Source organism: Hemicordylus capensis, chromosome 3 (assembly GCF_027244095.1).
Source record: "Hemicordylus capensis ecotype Gifberg chromosome 3, rHemCap1.1.pri, whole genome shotgun sequence".
NCBI lineage: Eukaryota > Metazoa > Chordata > Lepidosauria > Squamata > Cordylidae > Hemicordylus > Hemicordylus capensis.
The window spans coordinates 116370604-116397323 of NC_069659.1; the positions used below are offsets into that span (position 1 = coordinate 116370604).

Sequence of the window (26720 nt, forward strand, 5' to 3'; positions counted from 1 at the left end):
CTGGAAGGAGAGGGTAGTGTGGTCAACATTATGCAAGCCCATAGCTGCTTACTGCCAGCTGTTTCTCATCTGTTCCCCATATCATGGGCCAATGACATCTCATATAGGCTTGTACAATATGAGTATACACTTATAAGGCTAGTATAATTTGAGTGTAATGTATGTTGTCCATACTATGTAAATATATTTTAAAACCTGCTTAATTATCAGTTTTAATCAAGTCAGCTCACTTCTGTTGCATTTAGCTATAAGTCATTGCAATGAGACACACATTCTACATATTAAAAAACAAGGCAAGATTATTAGAATCAATAGGACATTAAATCAAAGAGTCGCCTAAACAGATAACAATCTCTTTCTCCAAAGCTTTGCCCAGTTCTATTCTATTTATCCATTCATTCATTCATATATATATTTATCAGTGCTACCACAAAAGGACCATTTTATGTATGGTATCTAATGGTGCAGCAAGGAAATACTTGACTAACAAGCAGAAGGTTGCTGGTTTGAATTCCCGCTGGTATGTTTCCCAACACCTATATCAGGCAGCAGTAATATATGAATATGCTGAAACGCATCATCTCATACTGCGTGGGCAGAGGCAATGGTAAACCCCTTCTGTATTCTGCCAATGAAAACTACAGGGTTCTGTGGGTGCCAGGAATCAAAATCAACTTGACGGCACACCTTACCTTTGCCTTTTACAAACATAAACTGTAAGTAATGTCAGATGTAGACCAACCTGTACACAAAGATATAGGTTGTCATCTCAATGGGATCAGAAGTTAATGATGTTTGACCAGCGTGGCCCTTCAAAGAATTTGGCTATGTTTTATGAAGCATCTTTCACAGATTTAAAACTGGTTGTTTATGTTTTTATGTACCTGCCCAAGTCTTAGGAATCAAGTGGTTCAAAATCTAACAACATTTTTAAAAAGAGCCTTAAATAAGTGCATTGTTAGGAGATAGATTCAGCCAACAAAGACCGTGAAAGAAATGTTAATACTACTGCTGCTTCAACTTCTACTACTAACAGTATAATTAATTTACTTTGCAACATTTTCAAAACTGACTTACAGTGACTGGGTGTTGTTGCAAAAAAAAAAAAAAAAGTAGTAAACAAAAGGTGCAGAGTTATTCCTTTCAATTCCTGTCAAACCCCTGCTTCTTTTCTGGGACATCAAGGAACCCCAGAAGTTATAAAACATTTTGCTGCCATTGCCTTAGTTAGAATCAGGAAGGAATGAGAAAGCCTAGCAGAAGGGGGGGGGAGAATAAAAAATAGAATAAAAGCAAAAAGCTCAGTTTGAATCTTCTTGCTCCACCTTTAAGAGACAGAAGTAGTTTACTATCAATCAATCTTTATTACTGTCACAGACCAGCATAAAGTAGTTTACTAGGGAGATGGGATGGCCACCTTCTCCCCCCACCTCCAGAAACAATTGATGCCTTCCCTGGGCAGGATGGAGGCTTATTCCAGCCAATCAGAAATAATCATTCTAAGCCCTGCTTTGCAAGAAACTAAACTAAGCATTATTTATTCATTAAGCAATTAGGTATAATTCACAGCTGGTCTCACAGGATGAAGGAAGTTCCTCTTAAGCATTCTGACTAAATTAGCATCACTTAACTAACAAGATAACAAAGGAGGTTATTCACATGGCCAGGCATGTGGGAGAACAGGTGGGCAGGGGGAAGGTTGTGCAGTCCTTTCCTTTCCCCCAGTGAATGATTGCTGCTGGGAGCGCTGACCATGCTCCCACATGATCTGATCACTGGACTGGAGACTGGCCTCTGGGTATGCCCCAATGCACCACAGTGTATTGGGCGATTTCCCCAGGAGAGAGGCATTTCTGTGAGTGTGTGGGCTGAAAGCAACCTGCACAGTCACACAATCCCAGGCCCTGGGTTCAGAGAGTGTTTGCTCCCTAAATCCCAGCTTAAAGCATAGCTAAAAGGCCAGACTAGGCATTATTATCCTCCAGGACCGGGCCCAATCCCAGCAGTTCTACGCACAGCCAAACCCAGGCTGGGCTTCAGACTAGTAGCCCTCAGACTATTAGTCACTGATAGATCTGTTCTCCATGAATGTCTCTAAACTCCTCTAAAAGCCATCCAGTGACATCTCAACCAGGTCCTGTACACCACTCAGGATAGCATTAAGTCCAAGGTCACCTTCTCTCTGGTTGGTTCCATTATCATCTGTTCAAACAGGCAGTTTGGGGTGAGATATTTAGCCTTAGAATATGGAGCTGATCTATTAGTTGAACTGTTAATATCCAACTAATTTACTTCAGGTGTATATGCTATATAATCTGGGATACCATCTCAGAACTCTGTGGTGTCTTTCTGACACAATATACATTTTGAAACAAGGTTGAATAGCTGGATTTGTGTTGTCCATGTCACTTCTCATAAAAATTCAGCAGGTGTAATTCTTGTGGTACATTAAAATGAAGTTAAAGCCCATTAAATCTATTGAAGCTCCATAAACAACCTGGAATGAGCAGATGGTGTTGTGAAACTCTGCCTGCCTTATTGAGCTCTACTCTCATTATTTACTTTAGTCTGTGAATGATGAATCCATCTGATATCTCCTAGATTGTGAACTGCTTGGGACCATAAATCTGTTATAACTTTCAAAGTGTCTCATATAATGGAAGCATATTTCAGTACTACTCACAACTTCAGACATCTGTTCTAGTTGGAGAACCAACTATTGTTCTTCAGCTATATGTATGCAACATGCTGAGATTCAATAAAGCAGCCAGACGACGGTCCCACTACCTCACCATTCATGGAATGCCACCTCCTCTTGTCCAGGGGGTCCATGGAATTTGGCAACAAAGGGGACTCTGTAGAGGCTGTCTTTATGTCTCAAGCACTTTCAGGATGTACACTTGTTCTCTTCAGTCCTCTCATCCAGCCCCCATGATGGATTTAGAGCCAAAGAGTGGAAACTGGTTCTAATCTGTGGTAATTTTAATCTGTTTATATGATTTTTAGGTTTTGGTTTGATTCGATTGTAAACCACCCTGAGATTTTATAGAGGACAGTATATAAATACAATAGATAGATAGGCCTTGTTCCACTCCTCTTTAGTTTCAGGGCTGTTGCATAGGTTAGCCCTGGTCCAAGACATCCATGTGGCAAGCCACATTTGTTCCTGAATCCAAGACAGTCTGTCCCCCATGATGACTCAGGGCTGAAAGGTGATGGAAAGGATGGTGTGCTCACAGACACAGGTAACCTTTAGGTCCCAAATGCATTGTGGGGTATTTGGTGGGTTGAAGGGAAGCAAGAAACATACTTCCTTGAGTGAGTTGTTCAAACTAATATACCAGGTTAGAAAACATGGAGGTCCTATTGTCCTAAGGAAGATCACTTGTTGAAACACATTGGGCAGTCAGTCTTCATATAATTAATTGCTACTTTCAAGCATTAGTGTTCCATTTGTTCTTTAGTATGTTTGTTGCGGCCCTTTCTCTTTCCAAGCCTAAGGCAGGCAAGAGTGCTTGGTCAATGGGGGCAAAAAACCCGTTGTATCAAAGAGGTGCTATGTAGCTAAATATAAATGATATCCCAGTATGAGGGGAAACAGATGCTATCAAGAGGAGAACATGAATCAAGGTAGACTTTTACCATAGGTTAACTACTTGTGTTTTCTAGTTGAACCTCTATTTGAAGAGCATTTCAGTTGTGAAGATGATGTTGAAGAGATGGAAATGCAGTACACTGAGAGTGTTTTTATGATGAATTCCATTATCTTATAGTTTGATTCATCTTGGTGATTTTTTTTTTTTTTTAAGGAATCAAGGCAAATTCTACACGCCATATAATTGCCTGTTGTTTATAGCAGTGGTTCCCAACCTGGGGGCCTCCAGATGTTGCTGAACTACAACTCCCGTCAGCCCCAGCTATGATTTATTGTGGCTGAGGCTGATGGAAGATGTAGTTCAACTAGGCTTGTGCCCGAAACGTTTCGGGTGTGGGGGCTGATTCGGCGATTCGGAGCTGGCAGGGGTAGAGCTTTAAGGGCGGGGGAAAGTATACTCACCCACCCCCTGCCACGTTTCCCCTGCCGGCGCTCTCCAAATTTTAAGCCCCTCGGGGCGGCAGCGTTCCTCCCTGCCGCCCCATTCCCCCGTCGGCCGGAAGTCGCAAGCATGTGTGCGCCCGTCATGCACGTGCACGGCGGGCGCACGCGCGCTCGGGACTTCCGGCCACTTCCGGCCGACAGGGGGAATGGGGCGGCAGGGAGGAACGCTTCCGCCCCAAAGGGCTTAATATTTGGAGAGCGCCGGCGGGGGAAACGCGGTGGGGGGGGTGAGTACACTCTCCCCCACCCTTAAAGCTCTACCCCCGCTGTGCCGAAAATTTATCGTGCACATCCCTAAGTTCAACAACATCTGGAGGCTACCAGGTTGGGAACCACTGGTCTCGAGACTCAGCTGATGTCCTTTCACCAAATAATTCTAGCATAGCTCAACCCATTAAAGGGCATAAGAGAGGCAACCAAGGTGTGTACACTGATCCCCGCTGATCCCTCGCATTTATCTTCACTTTCTGCCATTTTTGTGACAAATGTTTTCCCTTTTAACCTATTCCTGGAAACAACTAAGTACTGAGTGCCTGATGAAGAGTGATGACACAGCAGAAACATCTACTGAGGCACTTATACTAGGTGTTCATAATGCCAATCTGGAGTTGTAAACTCTGTCTCCAGATTGCCCATAATTTGAAAGATAAACCCTACTCAAACATTAGACTGTCCTAGTGTCTGTACACATGTACATGTGTTTGTGTGAATAACTGTATATTCATTCATTGTAAAAGTGACCCTGGGTACAGACCCCCTCAAATGCAAGATACAGATAGGAAGTGTTCTACCATATGTGTGTTGAACATAACGTGTGAATAGTGCTGTACTTTCCACTATTTCACTTTTACTACTGGTTGTTTCAACCTTCTGCTTGTTAGTCAAGCATTATTCGAAATCGATTTGATGGCATGCTTTACCTTTACTGGTTGTTTTCAAATATGATAGCAATAACTATATGAGGGTGGGGGAATACAGAGCATCACCACAGGGCAGCCCTCTCCCCAAAAGCCACCCACCTTACTTTGGCTCTGATGGGTGCTTTCCAGACTAGCCGCTCAGAAGTGGCAAAATGCTCCGTTCAGGCAAATCAATTTCAAAACGTAAAACCTGAAGGGGGAGCAGTCTTGTGAAAACTAACAACCTGAAAAAACAACACCTTTTTAATGCTGGATAAATGATGTCATAGCACTAAGCCGCAGCGATTAAATTCTAAACAAGGCATCCAGCATATGAACAGCACTTTGGCGCTTTCGTCGGGTCTGCGGTGTCACGACACAGGAAGTGTGGAAGCACACTCCAGAGATGTGTCGTGACCCCATTGCAGGGTCTAGTCTGGAAAGCACCCTGGTGGGGCTTCTGGGTGTTTATCTAAGCAGTTGTCCTTCCCAGTTAACAGCTCACTGATGTTTACTGAGCCAGCTGGAGTTTCCGCATGATCTTCAAGGCAGCCCGGTGTATAACACATTGCAGTAATTTAGCCTGCAAAAATGTATTTCCAAGAAATCAATGGCAAAGTATTTTCTTCTGTTGATTGAGAAAGAAGCTCTCCCCAGGCAGCTCTCTGTCCATAACAATTGTTTGTTGCTTGACAGTATACCTGGGATGCTAGTGAAGAATATCTGTTTAAAGCAATGGTGGCTTTTGCCATGAGAAGATATTCAAGTCAAGAAGCAACCCAGTAAGTAGATACCTAATTTTACTAAGATTTGTTATTAAGTAAGATGCATGATTCAGACAGAGGCTGGGTAGGTGGCTATCTGTCAGGGATGCTGTCGCTGATTCTTGCACTGAGCAAGGGATTGGACCAGAAGACTTCCAGGCCCCTTCAGCTCTAACATTCTATTATTCTATGGATGGCTTCACAAGTCACATTTAATGTCAGGAAGCCGTAGCCCCAGGAACACACATGAGTCCGACTTCCAGTCATGTGAGGGTGAACTTGGCCGTGTCATGCAAACCCACCAATACTTGCATGTTCTGTCCAACTTTTGGTTCTGGACCCAACATCTATAATCAACTTCACTCCCTCATGGCGGGTTTGCACAACATAACCAATGCCAACTTCACACTCACGCAGCCCAGAATCAGGCTTGTGCGCATTCCCAGGGCTCCGACTTGGGCAGCAAATCTAACATTAAATGTGATATGTGAACTAAGCCACCCTATATCTCACTACCATATGGTTAGACATAATTGCATATTTGAGTGTTTTGCTTCACAGCCAGCCAACTTTCAGTGTGTGATGAGGGCCATAATTTTCTCTCCTCTCATCAGGAGCTGGAAATTGGTGGGGTTGTGAGATGGAATGATCATGTGATTGTTTCACTGCACAGACAGCAATAATGCAGTTTCAATTCACTATACCATCAAGGCCAATTGATGAGCTATATGGCGTGTCTCTGAGACCATAAGCGTATCATGGTCCAGAAAGAAAAACATTTATTTCACCATGAAAATTGCATCCATTTACATAATTTGTCATTTAGTACAATTTGCGGGGAGGCTTGTATTTAATAAAAGAAGGACTTTTCTAAAGCTCAGTTTGCTGGACTAGTGTGTGTACATATGGGCAAGTGGGTGGGTACTCTGTTGTAAAAACAGTAATTGGCTCCCATGCAATAAACAATAAACAATCTGCATAGTCTGCAGACCAGTGGCACAAAACCCTGGTTTTGATATATGGCCCTATGAATTTCACGTGTCAGCTTGCAAAAGAAGTACACAGAAGATGCTGGGAGCAAAATAGGCAAAAATAACATATGACAACCAAAGTAACATTTGAGAGATATACTGGCCTTATCATGGTATGTATTTTTAACGACCTTACTGACAAGTTGATCAACAGCAGATTATGAAAACAATGTTTTTATACCAAATAATATACTTTCTGTCATGTTTCTGGCATTAACTACTGCTATAAAGCAGATCAAATGTCATGACCATTATTACTAGTCAATGCTTATCTCAGCCTTAGAGATGGAAACGATGCACAGACCTTCAGAACCCCATGGCTTCTCTTTGTTTATTTGTTGTAAACAGAACTAGCGGTGGCTTTTAGAAGGTTACTAAGGGCTGCTTTGACATTAAGGCTTTAACAGACGGACTTGAGTTCAACGTATGTCAACTGTGAATGGCATCTGTGCATTTCAGTAGCGGATTTTCTCGACAAAACGCAGAGAAACGAGGACCCAACCCTTTCCTGATTGCCATGTCCATGTATTTTGTTTTCTCAGTGCTGAAATACAAAATATTAACTGAGAAGCATAATTTAGAAAAGGCTAGAGATTGACTGTTGAGCAAACCAGTCTAGGGCAGTTGAGGTGAATAACACATTCAATACACATGGAAAGAGATTAGCAAATTGTATTTGGTTGCAGCAACAATGGGTGGTTTTGTTTTGGTTTTAAAGAAGAAACCCATCTATACATGCTAATGCAAAGCATCTCAGACTTTGCAGTGTCTACATTTATTTAATCTCACACATACACAACTTATTTGGCAATAGATAAGAATCTTCCCTGGTCCCAGCCTAGGCCACTGGATACACAGAGAGAGAGAGAGTGCAAAAGCTGCAAATATACATTTGCATGCATGCCCATAAGATATATTAGGAGCAAGCTTTCACACAAGCCCTGCTTCGGAGGGATGGATTCTAGTACTAGCAGCATGGGCATCTGATTCCAGTAGCCTGTTTGTGAGCATGGTGGTCTCCACATTCTGATCCCTGCACATGCAAACAGAGGGCTGGTTCATGCCCATTATTCAACCCTTATTTTCACATTCACTGGAATGCTATCTTTGGTATAGAAGTGTGTAAATAGGAAAAATGAGTACTGGTATTAAAACTTTTTGCCGCATATTTTACTTAGGAATGTGTTTATTCTTCGGGAATAATGGGAGTTTTTTTGCGCGCTACTAATTGATGTAAAATTTATTATAATCTGCATCTTCAGATCAATTATTCATTCAGTGGCATCACAGATCAGTTTCCATTACTGCTTAGCATTTATTTATTGATAAGAATTTTTGGTTGCCTTTTTTATCTTAGCAAAGTGCTATTTGAGTTAAGTAAACATCTGATTAGAAAGCTAGCAGGATAGCATTTTACAATATCAGTGATTTTTTGTGTGTGGCGATAGATTAATTAATCTGTGTTAATAATTGTAGGAAATTATGAGTTATTCAGTGCCATTAAAGTAGTTGATTGCTCTTCAAGCCATATTCAGATGTGTGTGTTAAAGCCATATTCAGATGTGTGTGCAGCTGTAAGTACACACATACATATTTTTGTGTCAATGACTGTACATACATTCAATTTAAAAGAAAACCTAGGAGCAAGCCCCCTCAAATGCAGGATACAAATAGGAAGTGTACTACCAGACATGCATTGAACATAAGGTATGAATAAGTGCATGTGAGTACAGATCTGTATGTGTGGAAATTATATACAGGAGTCCTAGTCACACACACATTCTAACTGGGCAAAGAGGCACCTTTTGCTGTGGTGATTCTCTTTATTTAGCAGGGGGAGAGTAACTGGCCTTATCCACCCCCAGCACAGTACTTCCAGTGACTGTTGCTGGTGTGTGTCTTATGTTTCTTTTTAGAATGTGAGCCCTTTGGGGACAGGGAGCCATCTTATTTGTTATTTCTCTTTGTAAACCACCCTGAGCCATTTTTGGAAGGGCGGTATAGAAATCGAATAATAATAATAATAATAATAATAATAATAATAATAATAATAATAATAATAATAATTTAAACTGAATGTGGGGTAGGAGCCACCATAGTCATGCTTGGTCTGGGGCACCAAAAACCCTAGGGCAGCCCCGGTAGAAATACCTAAAGGAAAAACTTGAAAATCCTGATATATAAATGATAACATTTTTGTCTAAGAGATCGTTTTTTCCACTGACAAATTACCAATATCTTATTTTGTGTCCAACAGGCCTATCAAATCCATTCTGCTTCATAGACATTCATAACTGCAGTACTTAAACCTTTGGTCATCATTCTGTGATCACATTTTATTTTCTACACCCTGTGTTTTTGTTACCCTGATTTTCCAGATCTTGTTGGATGTGCTGTGCATTTATATTGTGTGCTGATAAGTTAATATTTATGCCACAGGATATAAGAACCAGTGGCATAGCGAGGGCGTAAATGGCCTCTGTTCTGACGGCCACCCCCAGCCCACCCCCACCAGTGGTGGCACGCTCCCTACCCTGGCGAGAACGGCACTCCCTCTGTTAAGAAGCACCACTCCTCAAATTGCCTTTGCACATTCACAGAGATCAACTGAGCAGCGGAGTGAGGCAGCCTCCCCAATGGATGCCGGGTTGGGAGCCTCCGTCCTGAGAAAAATACCGGCAGTAGCTAAGTTTCCTCCATTTAAGTTAAATATTCCCACCCTGACTGCCCAGCAAAGGAGCGGTGGTGAGGGTGGGGAGGCGAGCTGGAGACCCTACAAGAGAGCCAGGAAGCCCTGGAGGTAGGGAGATTCTTCAAACCCAAACACTCAATTAAAGCCCTGCCCCTGATAAGACCTTTCCCTTCCATTTAGTTTGACTGTGCTCAATCCTTAGGAAGTGCAACTCTGTTTAAAGCAGTGTCAGCCACAATGCCAGGTTAATTCATTTAAACAGTTTTTACACCACGTTTCTGCCTCTAAAAAGGCATTCAAGGTAGTGTACACCATAAAATCAACATATAAACAATATTAAAAACTGAACAACATATTGAACAGAAAACAGTAGAAACTGATAGCAACTATAGATCAAAACAGAATTATTGGTTAGTTAGCTTGCATCTTCCATAGGGATGCCACCAAATTCTGGAAGGAGCCAGAAATTGGCGGTGAATCCGTGGCTTTCCCTGTGGAGTAGCAAATCAGGCCAGGGGTTTACTGAAACCTACTTACGTTTTACCATGAAGTCTGAAGGACAAATCAGTGTTGTCGGCTGTACTACAAATGTGTAGAGATCTCTTACATCAGTATGTCATATTGTCAACATGTGAGACTTCTGTGCATATGTGGCATGACCTCTAATGTTGACAAAGCATATGGTGCTACTGAAAAGTACTGATTCCAGGAAGTTCAGTAATGAAACAAAGGCTTGGTTCAGATGATTAAACCTCAGCTTAAATGATTGCAAACAAGACTTGGATTGTGCACACTCCCTCTCTTCTCTTTGTCCTCTTGCTTTTTCTTTTTCTTTCATTTAAAGAACAAAAGCAGATTCCCATTTGGCCTGCTCAGACATTACATGGAACTACCGATAATACCAGGTTCCATGCAGCATTACTGTGCTTTGGGAGTGCACCCCTCACCCCCCTATTGACATGAGAATCTACTTCTGATTTAGGTTAGAATCAACTCAGATTAGTCATGATGTTAAAAAAAGATCTTGGTTAACGCTAACCTGAAATAAACCATGATATATAACTCATTTCAAACCTAGGTTACAGATTGCAGTTTATGTCAAGTCATTAGGTTAGAATATATCAAGATAAGTTGGTTCAGATGCCATAACCAATCTTGGTTTCTTCTAAACTAAGTTGGTAGAAGCCTCAGGGGTGTAGCAAGGTTGGAGTGAAGATGGGCCTCTGCCCCCTACCTTCATTCAGAGAGGTGTGAGGGAGAGAACATACAACAAGCTGTCACTCAGCCATGCACCGCATTGCTCAGGGGCCCAGGGGCATTTGTTCCCCCTTGTTAAATTGTAGCTACACCTCATGGGCAACGAAGAGAGGCAGTGTGTTCCTGAGACTTGGGGACATCAAGCATTACCAGATTTAACTATGGTTCTGCTTGATATCTGAACCGTTCCATTATGTACACACTTGGGGAGCTGCAGCTTGTTAACTAGAGTAGAGTTAGAACAATGGCTTCAGCCTGCTTTGATATCCTGGTTTGTTCCAACTGTAGTTAGTTAACAAATTGCAGTTTTCTTAAGTTCTCAAGTATCCAGGAATTGCAGTTTGTTCTTAAAGTGAAATAGTCACATCAGCAGAAGTTTATTATTAGTGGCTGACATCCAGAGCAGTGTTCCTGTTGTGTCCTCACTGAAAGAAACTGCACTTAATGTAGCCAATGGCTTCCTGAGTGGCAGAGTACATGTGGAGGAGTGGGGGAGCAATTTGAATTTATCTCCCTCACCTCCAGAAGTGCTTTTTGCCTTCCCAAAATATGTTCCTGAAGGCTGTGTGACCCTCAGGGACATATTTCTGGAAGGAGAACAGCCCTTGTGGAGGCAAGGGAGATCAGCTCAAATTGTTCCCCGCTTCCCGTTCACATGCTCTGCTGCTCAGGAAGCTCTGGTTGCAAGGATATCTGAAGCCTTTCTCTTCACAGACCACTGCCCTGAATCTCAGCTGTTGTTATTAATGTTTATACACCACTTTTCAGCACAACGTTCTCAAAGCAGTTTACATAATGAAAGAAATAAGAAAATGTTTGGTTCCCTGTCCCAAAGGGGCTCACAATCTTAAAAATGTATTTATGATAGTTGAGGCTACAGTTTGCAGTCTAAAGAATACAACAGATTTCTTCCCCGGAAGTAGCATGCATACCGTATACAAGATTTTATTGATGAATGCATCCTAACCTTGGAAGAGAATTCTACTATGAATGTGAAGGGTTTGCTTTTTTTTTTTTTTTAAAGTGATATTTTAAAAGTGATTTTGCTGGGGACAGGCTGAAATCATTTGTTAATGTGAATTTATCTGCTCTGGTGTGTTTTTATTTTCATTTCCCAACTCCCTTGCAACTTCTACAAACAATACCTTTATTATTTTTTGAAATGAAGGATTACTCCAAAGTCTAATTTTGTTGATGAAAAGCGGCAATAGGACCAAGTTTAGCAATGATCTAAAGGGAAATGTATACTCCCCCCCCACCATTGTGAGGGTCATTTCTGTTGTCGCAAACTGCATTTATTGTTGGGTTGAGATGACTGGCATGGTGTGGCATGATGGAGCAAGTGAACCACAACCAAGGAGCCACTGCAAAGAGGCTAGGAATCAGCCTCTTTTTTTCTAAAATGAAATATCAGTTAAAACAAATACCAAAACCTCCATGGTGGGACTGTGGTTTTATTGTAAGGGTTTGGGGTGTTTTTAAAGCATTTTGGGGAAGGTCCCTTTTGCTTTTTTGTGGTGTAACAATTCAGTCCTTTTCCTTTCTGCTATTCCATAACATATCCATTGCAGCCACAGTGCCGCACTATTTTGACCAATTTGAATGATTTGGTATGACACAAATACTAAACTATAAGTTAATTGACACGTCCTTCAATATTTTTTTAAAAAGGACTTATATCAGGATTATGGAAATAGGAACACTAATGTAAATATCAGTTGATTATTCAAATAAGATGATTAATTAAGAAAAATTCTGTAACAGAGACAACTATGATATTAAAAAAAATAACATACTATACACTCCAATAACAAACAAACAAACAAAAAGCACAGAAAGCAACAATTAAAAGAAAGCTTTTAAAGACTTGGCTTTTTACCCAGGCTTTTACATAATCGTTTTTTACTGCTGTTCTTGTGTGTTTTTATCTGTTGTCTGTTTTTATGCTTGTTTTTAGCTTGTTGTTTTCACTGCTTTTTATTGTATGTTTTTAATTTTTGTAAACCGCCTTGGGGTTTTCTTTTAACGAAAGGCGGTATAAAAATGTAAAAATAAATAAATAAAACAATTAAAACAATTGTAGAAACACCTATATCAGGCAGCAGCGATATATATAGGAAGATGCTGAAAGGCATCATCTCATACTGCGCACAAGGAGGCAATGGTAAATCCCTCCTGTATTCTACCATAGACAACCACAGGGCTCTGTGGTCACCAGGAATCGAGGACGACTCGACGGCACACTTTACTTTTACCTTTACCTTTAGTGACCTGTGATCTGCCAGAAGATGTCACTGTAGAGCAGAGCAAAATAAGTCAATGGTGTCCTGGTATGGGAGGCAACTGTCTTTTTTAGAGGGAGCATAGTCTGAATGGGGCAAGAGCTGAAGGGCCTATCTGCTGATTCTCTCCTGAGACCCTGGCAAAGGGCTCTTTAACTCTTTCCTTGCCAGTGTGAACAACAACAGTGGCTGTGACAGAGTTTTCCCTTTAGGTCCCTCTACAGCTTATTCTCACTCATCAGTCTCCATTTGCATGGGTGAAAGTACTGGGGGGAAAGGAATCAAGCCACTATGCTGGGAGGCAGGTGGGAAGTTTCTGTGAATCATATTGAGCCTTCCAGACACCAGTCGGCTACTTCTAGTCTAGGGGAAGAGTAAAAGGCTCAAATGTAATGCTTGTGTTGTAAGGAGGAATGATGAATGGACTTATCAGGTTTTAGTCTCAGATTTCAGTACTAGGCCTCAGGCCTGACATGTATGAAGCAGGGCCAAAACTTCATGATGAGAGGGTTTGGTTTCCAGGTAGACTTGAACCATGGTGCCTCTGTTTTTACTACTTAAGTGTCAATAGTCTTTCTGTATCTGCTAATTGTTATCCTTTCAATAAATCATCCACAGAACTTCCAATGTATTGCTTTGCAATGTAACAGATCGGGTATCATTTTGGTTCGTGGTCACTGATTCCTCAACAAATGTGACAGCAATTCCCAGAAATGAGGTGGAAGCAGCCATAAGGTACTGTACTTCCTAGCCTTATCATCGCACAATCTTGTTCTAACCAAATAAATGTATTACCTATTCGTAGCATTTGTAAACCATCTTTACTTGATGAACCTGTGTGGTAGGCTAAGTTACAAGAGGGTATTTGACCAAAGTCGTGGGTTTCATGGCTAGGGTTTTCTGAGTCTACACACAATGCTCCATTTGTGATATCATTGTGCTGGCTCTTTTCTCATCATGAACTTTGGCTGAAACCAGCAGAAACTGAATATCCATGTTGCAAACAGAAGGCAAAGTAACTCACTTCTAACTCTAGTTTTCCAGCTATTGCTATGGACATGGCTGAGGCCATGCACCTATCACTACTTGTGGAGAACACTAGAAGTTAGTCCTGGGTGTCATATAGTGATAGATCATATATCTCCCGCTGAGGTGTAGCTATAATTGAGTGGATGGATTCAAAGAACCTGGACCCCAGCTCATGAGGGCCCCTCCAACTCCACTCCTCCCTATTTTCTTCATTATCTCCCTCTCTCTGAGGGGCCACTGGGAAGAGGGGTGAACACAGGCCTCCTCTCCCCTAGCTACACCCCTGATCCCCCATGAAATGCAAGCTACCTGTCAAACTTCAGGACTAGTCTTGTAAAGGAAACAAAGATGGTGAAGCTGGCGTCTCTCCACCAGCAATTTCTTGTATTCCTTCTTTGAATGGCCATGCCAGAGTAGAAGTTAAAGAATATCTCTGCAAGGGTGCTTTTTCCAGTTTCAGCGCTTTAACACACAGCCCGAAGTATGGAAAGCAGCATGCCCAAAAATACAGTATGTCATGCAATACATCTTTTTGCATATCCATCTCAAGTATGGACTGGTTCACAAATCTGAACTCTGAGAAACCCCTTGTCTGCTGAACAGAGTAGTAACAGATCAATAGGGGAATCTATACTGGTTTTGCTCCAGGATAGTGTAGATGGATAGTGTAGATGTAGTGTACACTATCTATGTAGTGTAGATGTAGTAGTACACTATAGTGTAGATGTAGTGTAGATGTAGGATAGTGTAGATGTAGACTCAGTGTCCTAATAGCCCACTCCATTTGCAGTTGATAGTTGCTGGGTGTCATGCAGATGGGAGGAATCAAGAGCGTATTAGAACTGATTAATATGCACTGATTAATAGAACTGATTAATATGTCCGTCTGGGAGAGAGGAGAGCTGGTCTTGTGGTAGCAAGCATGACTTGTCCCCTTAGCTAAGCAGGGTCCGCCCTGGTTGCATACAAAAGGGAGACTAGAAGTGTGAGCACTGCAAGATATTCTCCTCAGGGGATGAAGCCGCTCTGGGAAGAGCAGAAGGTTTCAAGTTCCCTCCCTGGCTTCTTCAAGATAGGGCTGAGAGAGATTCCTGCCTGCAACCTTGGAGAAGCCTCTGCCTGTCTGTGAAGACAATACTGAGCAAGATAGACCAATGGTCTGACTCAGTATATAGCAGCTTCCTATGTTCCTAGACATGGGACCTTCGTCCTATCATGTTGATACATATGTACTTATTGTGTCAAAGGGCTGTAGCACTGTTGCTCAAACTCCCTAAACCTATAATACTCTTTCAATATGAATGAGCTATTATCACTCGGCTTAATCATTTTACAGTAAATATTTCTATGACTGCTATCCATTGCGCAGAACACTGTGCAGCACAGAGAAGATAAACTTTGTTTCACTTCCTTATTATTATTTTTAAATCACATCTCTAAGCTGAAAAATTGCAGTGGACCTTTTAAGGAAAAGAAGAAAATCTCATGTTGTGACCTCCACAGTCAACTGTGTACAAGAAGTTTGTAAGCAGGGTTATCCATGAAGTTTTCATAAGATTCCAGTGGATTAAATAGCTCCTTGTTTTTAACTTGCTGTTGTGCTTTGCCTTTAAACAATCATGTAATCTTTTCGAAGTATAATGCGCCTTGTTGAATAAATGTGAAGGTGGCAGTGAATGAAAGTGCATTCTTTGTGAAAGATTAACTTATAAGCTTATGAGGAGATTAAGCTGTTTTCTACAGAGAAACTCAAAACCACTGTTTTAGTGTGTGTGTGTGTGTGATTTTTTCACCATGGTAGGAATAAAGGAATGTACTCACACACACACACCACACACATTTTTTGGCTGTTCTTTGAAACTTTCTTTGTAAAAGCAGATTCACCATCAATCTTTTTCTCCATCAATGGCTTGCTGTTCTAGCATCATGGAGTTAAACTGTGGCCATCACCCATAAAAATTATATGTGGTTAAATGCTGAATTTAAGTGAGCTAAGAAACATATGAGAAACAATAAGAGTATGTCTCAGTGCTTAATTATGAGGGGGAAAGGTGTGAATGGGGGTATTAATGACATTGATAAGCCCCATACCCTCACTTATTGATAATGATGATGATCATGATACCGCTTTTCAACCAAAAAAACCCACCAACGTTCTCAAAACATTTTACATAGAAACAGGAATAATAAAAAGATGGTTGTGTGTCACCAAAGGGCTTACAATCTAAAAAGAAACACAAAATGGATGTCAGCACCAGCCACGAGGAATGCTGTGCTGGCACTAAATAGGAACAGTTACTTCCCTGAGCTAAATATTAGAGAGACACAAATATAACAGATACCTCTTTGCCCAGTTAAACCAAATCATGCCCCCTTCCACAGCCTTCTAAATATAGTGGTGAAAGGGGCTATCACAAAAGGCCAAGGGGTCAGGATCCCCTGTGCTTTAAATGCTGGAACTTTATATCTGACTGTCTGTCTGTTTTACATTTATATCCTGCTCATCCTCCAAAGAGCCCCGAGCAGTTCTCACATGTTGCCAAACCACCACAGTATACAGAGCTCCTGCATTCCACAGCTTTCCTCACACAATCTACACCACAGAAACAAATGTAGTGCATGCACCATTGACTGTTGGTTGGGAGCTCAGAGTCTGATGTGTCTAAGATACATGTAGCTCCTATCACTTCTACGTTTTCATAGCTGTTGATGTACAAAGTGCTTTCCAACCATTTATTATTAATAATACAAGGCAACTTAAGGTAAAATATACGTACACAGGATGGAATGTTTGTTCCACCTTAAGACGTCTTATCCAGGAACAAAAACTCATGTATGGAAGGAATGGCTGTGTAAATAAAACCAGCTGATATTCAAATGGGTGGATTAAATTTCTATGGGAGTCTGTTGCTTGGGACTCAGACAAGAGAATTGGAAATGGAATTCCTCAACTAGGGTTTGTACATTGTTGTCCATGACACAATTATCCAATTCTAGGCACAACTTCTAATTACATTTCCTAGTAATCTCTATCTTTTAATTTATGATTGACATTTTGTATTTTACAAACATCTTTACCAGGTTTTCCCCCCATCCCCCACCCCCAGCCCGACCTTTCCTCCCCAAGCCAGCCTTTGCATGCTGTGCTGGTTGGTGGGAGGTGGGGAAAGAAAGCAGAGATAGTGGGAAAGAAAAAGAGGGAAAAGGAGAGAGAAGGAAAACAAAAGGGGGGAAGAGAATGAATACTTACCTGTGCAACAATCCATGTGGGTAAATCAAAAGGATTCTTATTCTAAGAATAAGTCAAGGAAGTTGTCCCAGATTTCTGACCATTTATCTGGTTTATTTACTTTTATGAGGGCCCATTTTTCATGTCTCGCTAACTCAAGCAGATCATGCACCCATTCCTCACTCCTGGGGGAGTGGGAGTGGGAGATTTCCATTGCTTCAGTATTACTCGATTGGCCACCAATAAGCCTCTCCATAGCCATTTTTTTAGAACTTGATTTTAGTCCCCAGTCAGCTGGGATATACCTCAGAACTGCATTCAGGTCCCTCAGTGCAAGAGATGAATCCATCACTAAATTAATACGCCTAATAACCTCCCTCCAGAAGCCTTGCACTGTGGGACAGTCCCAGAACACAAGTGTTAAGTCAGAGTCAGGATTATTGCATCTCCAGCAATTACTATTTGAGGCCAGTTTAAATTGCTTAAGATGCAGAGGGGTCCAATAGGCCCTGAAAACAATCTTCTGCTGGATAAGGTGCAATTTGAGATCCATTGAGCTACATTTAACACTACCTAAAATCTCATGCCATTGTGCTGATGACAATTTATGTGTGAATTCTGTGTTCCATTTGTCCCTAAGTAAATCATAGCCAAGATCCAGGATTCCTTGTACAAAGATAGACAGGTATTATTTAGTTTTGGGAGAGAAGACATATTAGTGGCACACACCTATATATCCGGAGTTATGGGGCCGCTAGGGCATCTGGTTCGAATTGAGCAGATATACTATGTTTCAGTTGCACATACTGCCAGGTACTTGATGGGGAAAAGTGGAACTCCTCTTGCAGGGTTGTGAAGGATTTGTAGTTATCATCTTCGTTTATCAGCTGTGATAGCCGATTGATTCCTTTTTCTACCCAACTAGCTGATCCGGCGCAGAGCATCTGTGCCCCTAGTCCCCCCACTCCCCGCGGCTTTTTTGCTTGTCCACCCCCACCGCATTCTTCCTTGCCACCCATCTTCTTCTCCCCCCAACTGCAGTCGCCTTCTGCTTCCCTGCTCCCATCTTCTTTCCTGCTGTTTGCTGTTGGCTACCCGTGGCTGCTCTGGCCGCCTGTCTGCCTTGCCCGCCTGCCGGTCACAGCCACTCCAGCCACCTGCCTGCTGGTCGCGGCCACTGCAGCTGCCCGCCTGCCGGGCCTACCCGCCAGTTGCGGGCGCTCCAGCCACCCGCCTGCTGGGCCCACCCCCGGCAGCTGGCCATTCACTGAGCCACCTCTTCTGCCCACCCTGCGGTACCCATTGCTAATCGGCAGCTCTCTCGCAAGAGTTGCCACGCATGGGATTAACAACAGGTATGCCTGAGAGAATTAAATATATAGATGTTTCCATAAAATTGGCTGTTTTCCAATTAATACTAGTAATATGTTCTCCTTAAAAGGAGTGGGCAATTCTGTGCATGCAAAGCTATTTAGATGGGGACCTTGCACTTCCAAAAAGATTGCTGGGTGGAAGTTATTTTCTCCTTCTATATCCCTGATGGATGAAACATGCACAAGAGTTCATCCCATTAGTTTCAATGTAGCTTGTAGAGAAGATATATGTATTGAATTATGCTTACTGGTCTGACAAAACAGTATTTTCTAACTATGTGCTCAACACAAGAGCAAATTCTTGCTTTCCTATATTTATAGTTATGAATAACATGCTGTAATTTGCTTTTCTTTTAAGAATGAACAGAAACAGAATCAATAGTGCCTTTTTACTGAGTGACGAGACTCTACAATTCTTGAAGATCTCATCAACTTTAGCACCACCAGCTGAACAATCAACGCCAACATGGCTGATTGTATTTGGTGTGGTTCTTTGCATCATTGTGGCCGGGCTCATTTTCCTTATAATCTCAGGAATTCAGCAACGCAAGAGGTGAGCATCCTGCATTTTCCTGTTTTCCATCAGTCCAGTGTTACAAAATGGAATAAACTGTAAATGTTAAATGGGGTGATCTTGCAAGTAACTTGATTATAGAAAGAATGGCACTATTTTGGTATCAGTAGTTGTTCAGCCTGGATCTGGTTTAACAGGGGCTGGTGGCACATCAGTTGCACACTAGTTTGTGACCAATCACAGACTTGGTGTCTGCACTATATAAGGAAATATATCACCAACAATTGTCCTGCACCACAATCTGCTACTTCCTGCCACATCACTTCCTGGTACAATTAGAGAATACAGTCATAATGTCAGCTTGAGAGAGACTGTAGCAATGTGGATGTTTGCCTAAATCTATAAGTATTTATCTCTGTGATATAGATAGTAACTAGGCTATAAATATGGAAGACAACGACCCAGAGCCCACTTGTAGGCAACAGTCTTCCATGTAAAGATTGGCATGAATGGGCTATGTGGTGGTTTGAAACGTTCATCACATGATGCACCCCACATGATGATCCTCTTTTTGCTGTGTGCAGGCAGCAGGGAAGCTCCCACATGATGGGACTATCACCATATGAAAGGGTTTAACTAACTAACTAATTAATTAATTAATTAAAATATTTATACCCTGCCCCTTCAGTACACTACTGCTCAGGGCGGCTCACAACATTTATCAAGTAGGTAAAATGTAAAACCATGGATTATGCACAGGGTTTGATGTGGCCCCTATTTTGAGTTCATTCCGTACAGTGTACAAAGGCAATGTTCCTTGGTGATTTTTCATATTAAGGGCCAATTCAAATGTTACCTTTTCGTATTATAAAATGATTATGAAGATATTTCATCTTGTCACTTTCACATGGGGAATACTTCCTGCTCATGAAGTGCCCATCACTGTGATCACTTCTCTTTATCTTCTGTTCTTTGAGTGAATGGGCTTGGGTTTCTATAGAACAAGTAGTGGGGCTGATGTCGGGAGACTGCAATGGGAAAAACGTGCCCCTGACAATGGTGGCCTCAGGGTTAGAGGCAGGGAGGAGCATTTGGCCTCACCTCAGGGGATTTCTTAACATTCAGTTTTACGTGTTCTAAATATATGTTTAACTATACATTTGTGCTATGCTGAATCAGTACGGTAGTCAAGCAGGCAAAGAAGGTAAATAGAAAACAGATTTCTTTATTCAGCAAATTATTATTATTATTTATTATTTTTTACATTTTATATCCCGCTCTACCTCCAAGGAGCCCAGAGCGGTGTACTACATACTTAGGTTTCTCCTCACAACAACCCTGTGAAGTAGGTTAGGCTGAGAGAGAAGTGACTGGCCCAGAGTCACCCAGCTAGTATCATGGCTGAATGGGGATTTGAACTCGGGTCTCCCCGGTCCTAGTCCAGCACTCTAACCACTACACCAAATATATGTGTGCACCCAAGAAAAATGCACAGGTGTGCTGTAGTGGCATGTGCTTTGAGCATGAATGAGGAGCGCATGCTTAACTCTTGTATATGCCCACTACGGCTCCACATATTCCAAAATTCCCCAGCCATTGTTCCTCAGCTACAATGTGCAAATTGTAAATTTTCCTTAGGAAACTCCCTGCCCCACCTCTAGTCTTCCAGGTAATAGCACCATAAATGTAATAGCATCATAAATGTCTCCCATGAGAATACAAGGGAGCATTGCCTCTCCACCTGCTAAGATCCCTGAGATACTTTATCTTTAGTGTGTGCACCACAGCAGAAGCCCAGTGTGAGCAACTTATAGCTAGGAAGACAGCATGTCTGTCTCTCTGTCCAGATAGATAGATAGATAGATTAGATAACATATGAATGAGCCCTAATGTTGCTTGCAGGTAAACACATTCAAATCATCAATTGATAACTGCAGTGAGCAAATAAACAATATCATGAGTAAAAGACCTTGAACTATATCTGGGAGACATGCAAATGAAGACACATATTAAAAAGGCTCTTAGAAATGGAGTTGTGTAAAGTTTCCATGTTCTAGAGTCTAATGTTGTAATCAAGGATAAGGCTTTATTCCTACTCTCCCCTTATCTATTTTTAGCAAATGTCTTCATCTAGCAATCTGCAGGAGGAGGACAATATACTTTTATGGTTTTTAATGTTACTGATACATATGTTCTGACTTGTTGTTACAGTATGGGTTATGGGGTTGGGAAAGTACTGTAGCTGACCTTTGAGTTTGTTATCTCTTTTAAGTTGCTGATGCTGCATCATATATGACATGGGAGAGTCCTGGCCTATGAATCAGTGGCTCTCAAGGTCAAAAATCAATTGGGCATCAGAAATATAATGAACGGTGCAAACATTCTTAAATTGTTTCTTCTAGTCAAAACGCAGTAACATTTCAGCCCTTTGGAAAGACCAGGAAAGTGGTCTTTTCTCATAAATCTAATTGTATTAGAGATGACTTAGTCGATGGGGGCGGGGGATTGTGTAAAAGATGCAATGTTATTTATTTGCAGAATAAGCAAATGTTTAACAAATATGTAGCAGTAAGGAACATTCAAACTGTGAATAGTCATTTTTGTTAACAAAGAGAAATAAATAAATGGTGCATTCTCAGTTGCTTAAGAACATAAGAACTTCCCTGATGGATTAGAATATGTGTTCATCTCCTCCCATTTCCAACACAGACCAGACAAATGCTTCTGAGAAGCAGATAAGGCAAGCATGAAGGCAAGAGTTGTTTGTCTCCAGCATCTGCTAGTAAGCTCTTTCAGATAATCATGCAATCTGAGCTAAGGGGTAGTAATCCCTCAAACCCAGATCTCTGACAGCAGGGTAACCGAGATCCTAAATCCTGCTCTTAAACCAGGTTAGGGAAAAATAGGAGCCCCTTTAGCTTGGGTTACTGATCGTGTGCTGCCCCAAACTCCCCATTGAGGCAATTGCTGGCAGCCCGTGGCCATGTTTATCATAGAGTTCAGCAGCAAGAGGAGCCAGGCAGAGGAGATCTGCTGCTGCACTCACTACAGCAATAGCCTTGGGACTCTATGATAAAGACAGCCACCAGCAAACCCAGCTTGATGTTCCCTTCCTGGAGCACCAGGATCCTTGGTCGTCTGTAGGATGAGTTAGCAGATGCCACAGAGTCTTTGCCCATGTGTGGGGATCTCAGTCGGGGCTTTTCCCTCGATATCACAACAAGTGATATCACAACGAGTGACTGATGGTCCAAAGTTCAAATTCAAGGGGGAGGGGGCATACACAACCCTAGACCACTCTGCTGGACATGAATTTGTGGAAGCAATGCAAGCAGAAAAGAACCGCTTCTTTGCTGCCAGAACATAGATCTTCAAATGTACTCTAGGTTGTGATCTGTCAGATTCGCTCTGAGTCTTCCTCCACTTACATTCTAGTCTACCTCGCTGCTTCAGCTCCCATAGTTCTTTTGAATGCCATGGGCTGATTTTGAAGCAGGTCGGAGAGGATGCTTAGGAGCAATTGAGCCTACTGCTTTAGTGAGTTTGCACTCCATGTTTGCACCAGAACATCTACAGAATCACTAGCAGAGCCAACTCTAAACCTTTCCAAGGCTTCTTGGAATCCTATTGGATCCAACTCCGTTACTAAGATCCCTGTCAGGGAATTGGCCTATGTTGAATGTGTGTACCTGTGCTAAGGACCAAGGATAGATTAGGACTATCCATGATAGATTAGGACCAAGGATAGATTAGGACTATCAGTTGGTATACTGACTACCCTGCTGCCCAACAGAGTCCCTAACTGAGCTGACAGACCTGGTTGCGGAGTTGCCTCCTTGGTGGTGGTGGGAATTCCTGGTTGCAGAGTTGCCTCAGTTGTGGTAGTGGTGGTGGTGGTGGTAGTGAATTCAATGGGACTGTGTTGTCAGGAGCACATCAGTTGTTCATAGCAGCCATGACATCTATGGACCTATCCTAAGTGGTCTCTGGAGTGGTCCTAAGTGGTCTAAGTGGTCTCTGCATGATGCTGGTCACGTGGTCGATTTACTCTTTTGCTCTTATCAGGGTGATGTTCCATGTGTGGGGACTCCTGTCATCTTCCCATTGTTATGGATGGTCCACCTTCTGGTTAAGATAGGATTTGCAACCACAACCCACCTCTGCAGGGGTGAAGGACCTATTAGGCTGGTCCACCCAAGAAGGTTATTTAGCTAGCATTGCCAAGAGTTGTGCCGTATTTCATAACATAAATATGTTTTTGTCTAGTTCAGTACTCACAGAGTACAGGTGGTCCTCATTATCTGCGGTCCCAGCACCCGCGGTTTTGCATATCCACAGTCAGGCAATATAGACTTGACCTTATCATCCACAGTTTTAAAATACAGGCGAAATTCACCCATCCATTCCTGGGTGACCAGAAATGACTTCTGATGTCATTTCCAGCCACCATTTTGCAGCACATAGCCATTTTGTGGCTCTTTAAAAAATGTCCCCAAGAATTTTTTTTGAAGAAATATCAAATTTGGAGGATTTGCAGGGTGGTTTGGGGGGGGGGCTTTCTGGAGAGCTGGAGGGCAAGGTACTGTGTTTTTATCCCCATTATTTCTGGGTCCTTTTTTAGGTTCAAGGAACCTAACCCTCCAATTCCCATAGACTCAGTCGATATTCGTGGTTTCATTATCCACAGTTGTAGGCTGGAACAGAAGCCCCACAAATAACAAGGGCCACCTGTAGTTATTTTTGGGAATAAAAGAGCCAACAGCATCAATAGTGTATAAGCAAAGTTAGTGAGGACAGTATTTACTAATAATATCGCCCAATTAAAAACCTTTATATGTGCCTTAATCATTTAGTTGATTCCTTTCTAGATGCAGTCACAAGAGAGTAAACTTCATTAAATATGTGGACTTACTTTTGAGTAAACATACATAGACTTGTTCTGTAAATCTGCATACATTTGCCTCCAAGTAAAAATACAAGTTATGAAAGGAAAAAGCTACACTCTCTCTGATTTGGTTGCTGTATGCAAGTGTTGTAGCAGCTCCATCCTGGAAGAGGCAATCTGTTCTTTGTGGGAGCAATGGGAGAATGCCTCTTCGTAAGATGGCACCAGCCACCTGTGGGTTTTGTATGTATTTGTATTAAAAAGACAATTACACTGTTTAAAATGTAAACAATCTGATGCCACATTCATCACAGGCACCTTTTTAATCCCTCACAAGGTCTCAATGGATTAATCTAATCAATTAATTGCCTGAACATTGCAGTCCTAGTATTTTCCATTGAGCTTTTTCTTTTTTGCTATATTGAGCTGTTCTACATACAGAAGTTAGCAGTGACACTGGAGTTAATATTCCATTTAACATACTGGAGAAAAGCCTTGCAAAAACTGCCTTTTCTGCAACCATTCCTTTAATTGTGATATTGGCCTCCAACTTCTCTACTTCAATTGACTTTAAACTTGGTCGTCGTGTCATACATCTGTGCACAAAGTTTGCATCTCTCCCTTCATACTCTAGGAGCTGAACCACACATTCAAAACTAAAAAGTGCTGCATCTCTCTCTGGGCTGCATCACTGTAGACTGCAACTGCAGGACTGCATGTTTGAGTATCCTTGCCCACAGCAAGATCTTCTTAACCTTAGAAAGTTAGCATGCCAGGTCCAATACTTCTATTTGACAAGCGAATTTTCTGTTGTAGTTTGTGAGGGAACCAAGAGAAATGTGACACCCCCACTTGTAGTCTGAAGCAGTCCAGACCAGATATGATTGTGAAGCAGAACAATGCAGATATAACTCTTCCAAAGAATATTTCTGAAAGTGGCATTTGGTTCTAAATTTTGTTTAGAGAGATTGAAATCATCCTTATTTTATGCTCCTTGGGGAATGCATTTTGATGGCAATAACAACTTTATTCTGTTTCCTTTTTAGACATAACAAGATGCCTGAAGAAACAGATGGTTTCGAAGAGAAGTGTGAAACAGTCATGACAATGGAAAATGGAATTCCCTGTGATACCTTAGATTTAAAAGCTGGCCAGATTAACAGAGTCTATACAGCAGCAGATGATGAACGGTTTACACCCTTGTGAAATGTCACTCTTTCTCTCCAGCCTCTGTTTGAGACTCTGCCCGTTTTGTATAGCTATTAATGCAGATTATTAAACAACAAGAGAATAAACTTATGCACTTTGCCTTCCCCCCGCATTGGCAGTTTGCTTGAAAAGCATGTGCACATACGCGTACACACACATACAAACATTCAGTTTTCATCAAGAATTTCTTCATAGAAATAGCAAATATAACTCCCAGTGTTAAATGTTTTTTTGTATTCATTGGAGATTCAAGAACAAAGGTTATTTTGCCTCAGGCGCTTTGTTATTCATTACTGTTTAAATATGTAGTTTCCCTTTTCCCTTTGATTTATTTTCCTGGGGGAAAGTGTGAGTTACTTTGTTCCAATATACAGGAAGTCCTCAATGTATGAACTCACTAGCAAGCTGGCCCTTTAAGCACATTTGCCACAGGGTTCCATTCACTTCATTAGGGCTCTTGAGTACATAGCATATCAAAAGTCTGCTGAAAAGAGCATATGTTGCACTTAGGTTATGTTCAGCTGATACCTTTTCAGGTAGAGGATATTGCCATTGTGCATTTTACTTAAGTTCAATTTCAATGAGCCATCATGATCTCTGGTCATCATACTGGTTTTGCAGGAATTTGTAGTGATTCAAGAAGTTAGAACATCCAGCTCCAGAACTGCAGCAGTAGATGGCTGAACATTTTGGTGCACCTATTGTGGCCATCTATTGAATAATACCCAGAGGGCAAACACAGAGAAGAAAATAATGAGGTATTCAAAGATAAGAACATAGGAACAGTCCTGCTGGATCAGGCCCAAGTATCTTGTCTCACACAGTGGTCCACCAGATGCCTCTGGGAAGCCTACAACCAAGAGGTAAGGGCATGCCCTCTCTCTTGCTATTGCTCCCCTGCAACTGGTATTCAGAGACATCTTGCCTTTGAGGCTGGTGGTGGCACATCCCATGGATGAGAATTCCATAGATTAATTAGGCACAATGTGAAAAAGTACTTCTTTTTGTTAGTCCTAAAATTCCCTACCTTCAGTTTCATGGGATGGCCCCTGGTTCTAGTGTTGTGTGTGAGAAAGAAATTATTTGGAACCTCAGGTAGCAAAAGGAAGCAGTGACTGCCCCATTCACTGAACTCTACAGGAGATAAAGAAAGGGAAGAACAGTTAATAGCAGGCATAGAGAGAGAGAGAGAGAGAGAGAGAGTGTTTCTCAAACAACTTGCTTATATCTCTCTCCATATATTCTGTGTCTGCCTCATTCTTTCTAGCTGTAAACTTCTTGAACAAGGATTGTCTCTTCCTGTTATGTAGCTTGATGGCTTTTTGAACGATGAATAAGTTAAATATACTTAATAAAATAATGCCTGTTAAATCATGAACATAGTTTTACATCATAAAGCATGGTTTTCATCAAATGGGGGTTTCTCTGTGGAAGACTATTGAGAGCCAGAATCTGCT

The 26720-nt window shown here is 41.7% G+C and overlaps 1 protein-coding gene across 6 annotated transcripts in view; it reads left to right on the top strand.

The window, feature by feature from the left end:
• CLTRN (collectrin, amino acid transport regulator) overlaps positions 1–25367 on the top strand; it is a 41030-nt gene extending 15663 nt beyond the window's left edge. For 5 of the 6 annotated variants that reach the window (XM_053305153.1, XM_053305151.1, XM_053305149.1 and 2 more), the window contains 4 exons: positions 5695–5780; positions 13643–13759; positions 19014–19208; positions 25101–25367. In XM_053305153.1, coding sequence (XP_053161128.1) covers positions 5695–5780; positions 13643–13759; positions 19014–19208; positions 25101–25260 — 558 coding nt within the window. In that variant the 3' untranslated portion in view covers positions 25261–25367. Of the gene's footprint in view, positions 1–3102; positions 3246–5694; positions 5781–13642; positions 13760–19013; positions 19209–25100 lie in introns of all 6 variants that reach the window. The other variant, XM_053305154.1, reaches the window with a different exon arrangement.
• The last annotated feature ends 1353 nt before the right edge of the window (positions 25368–26720 follow it).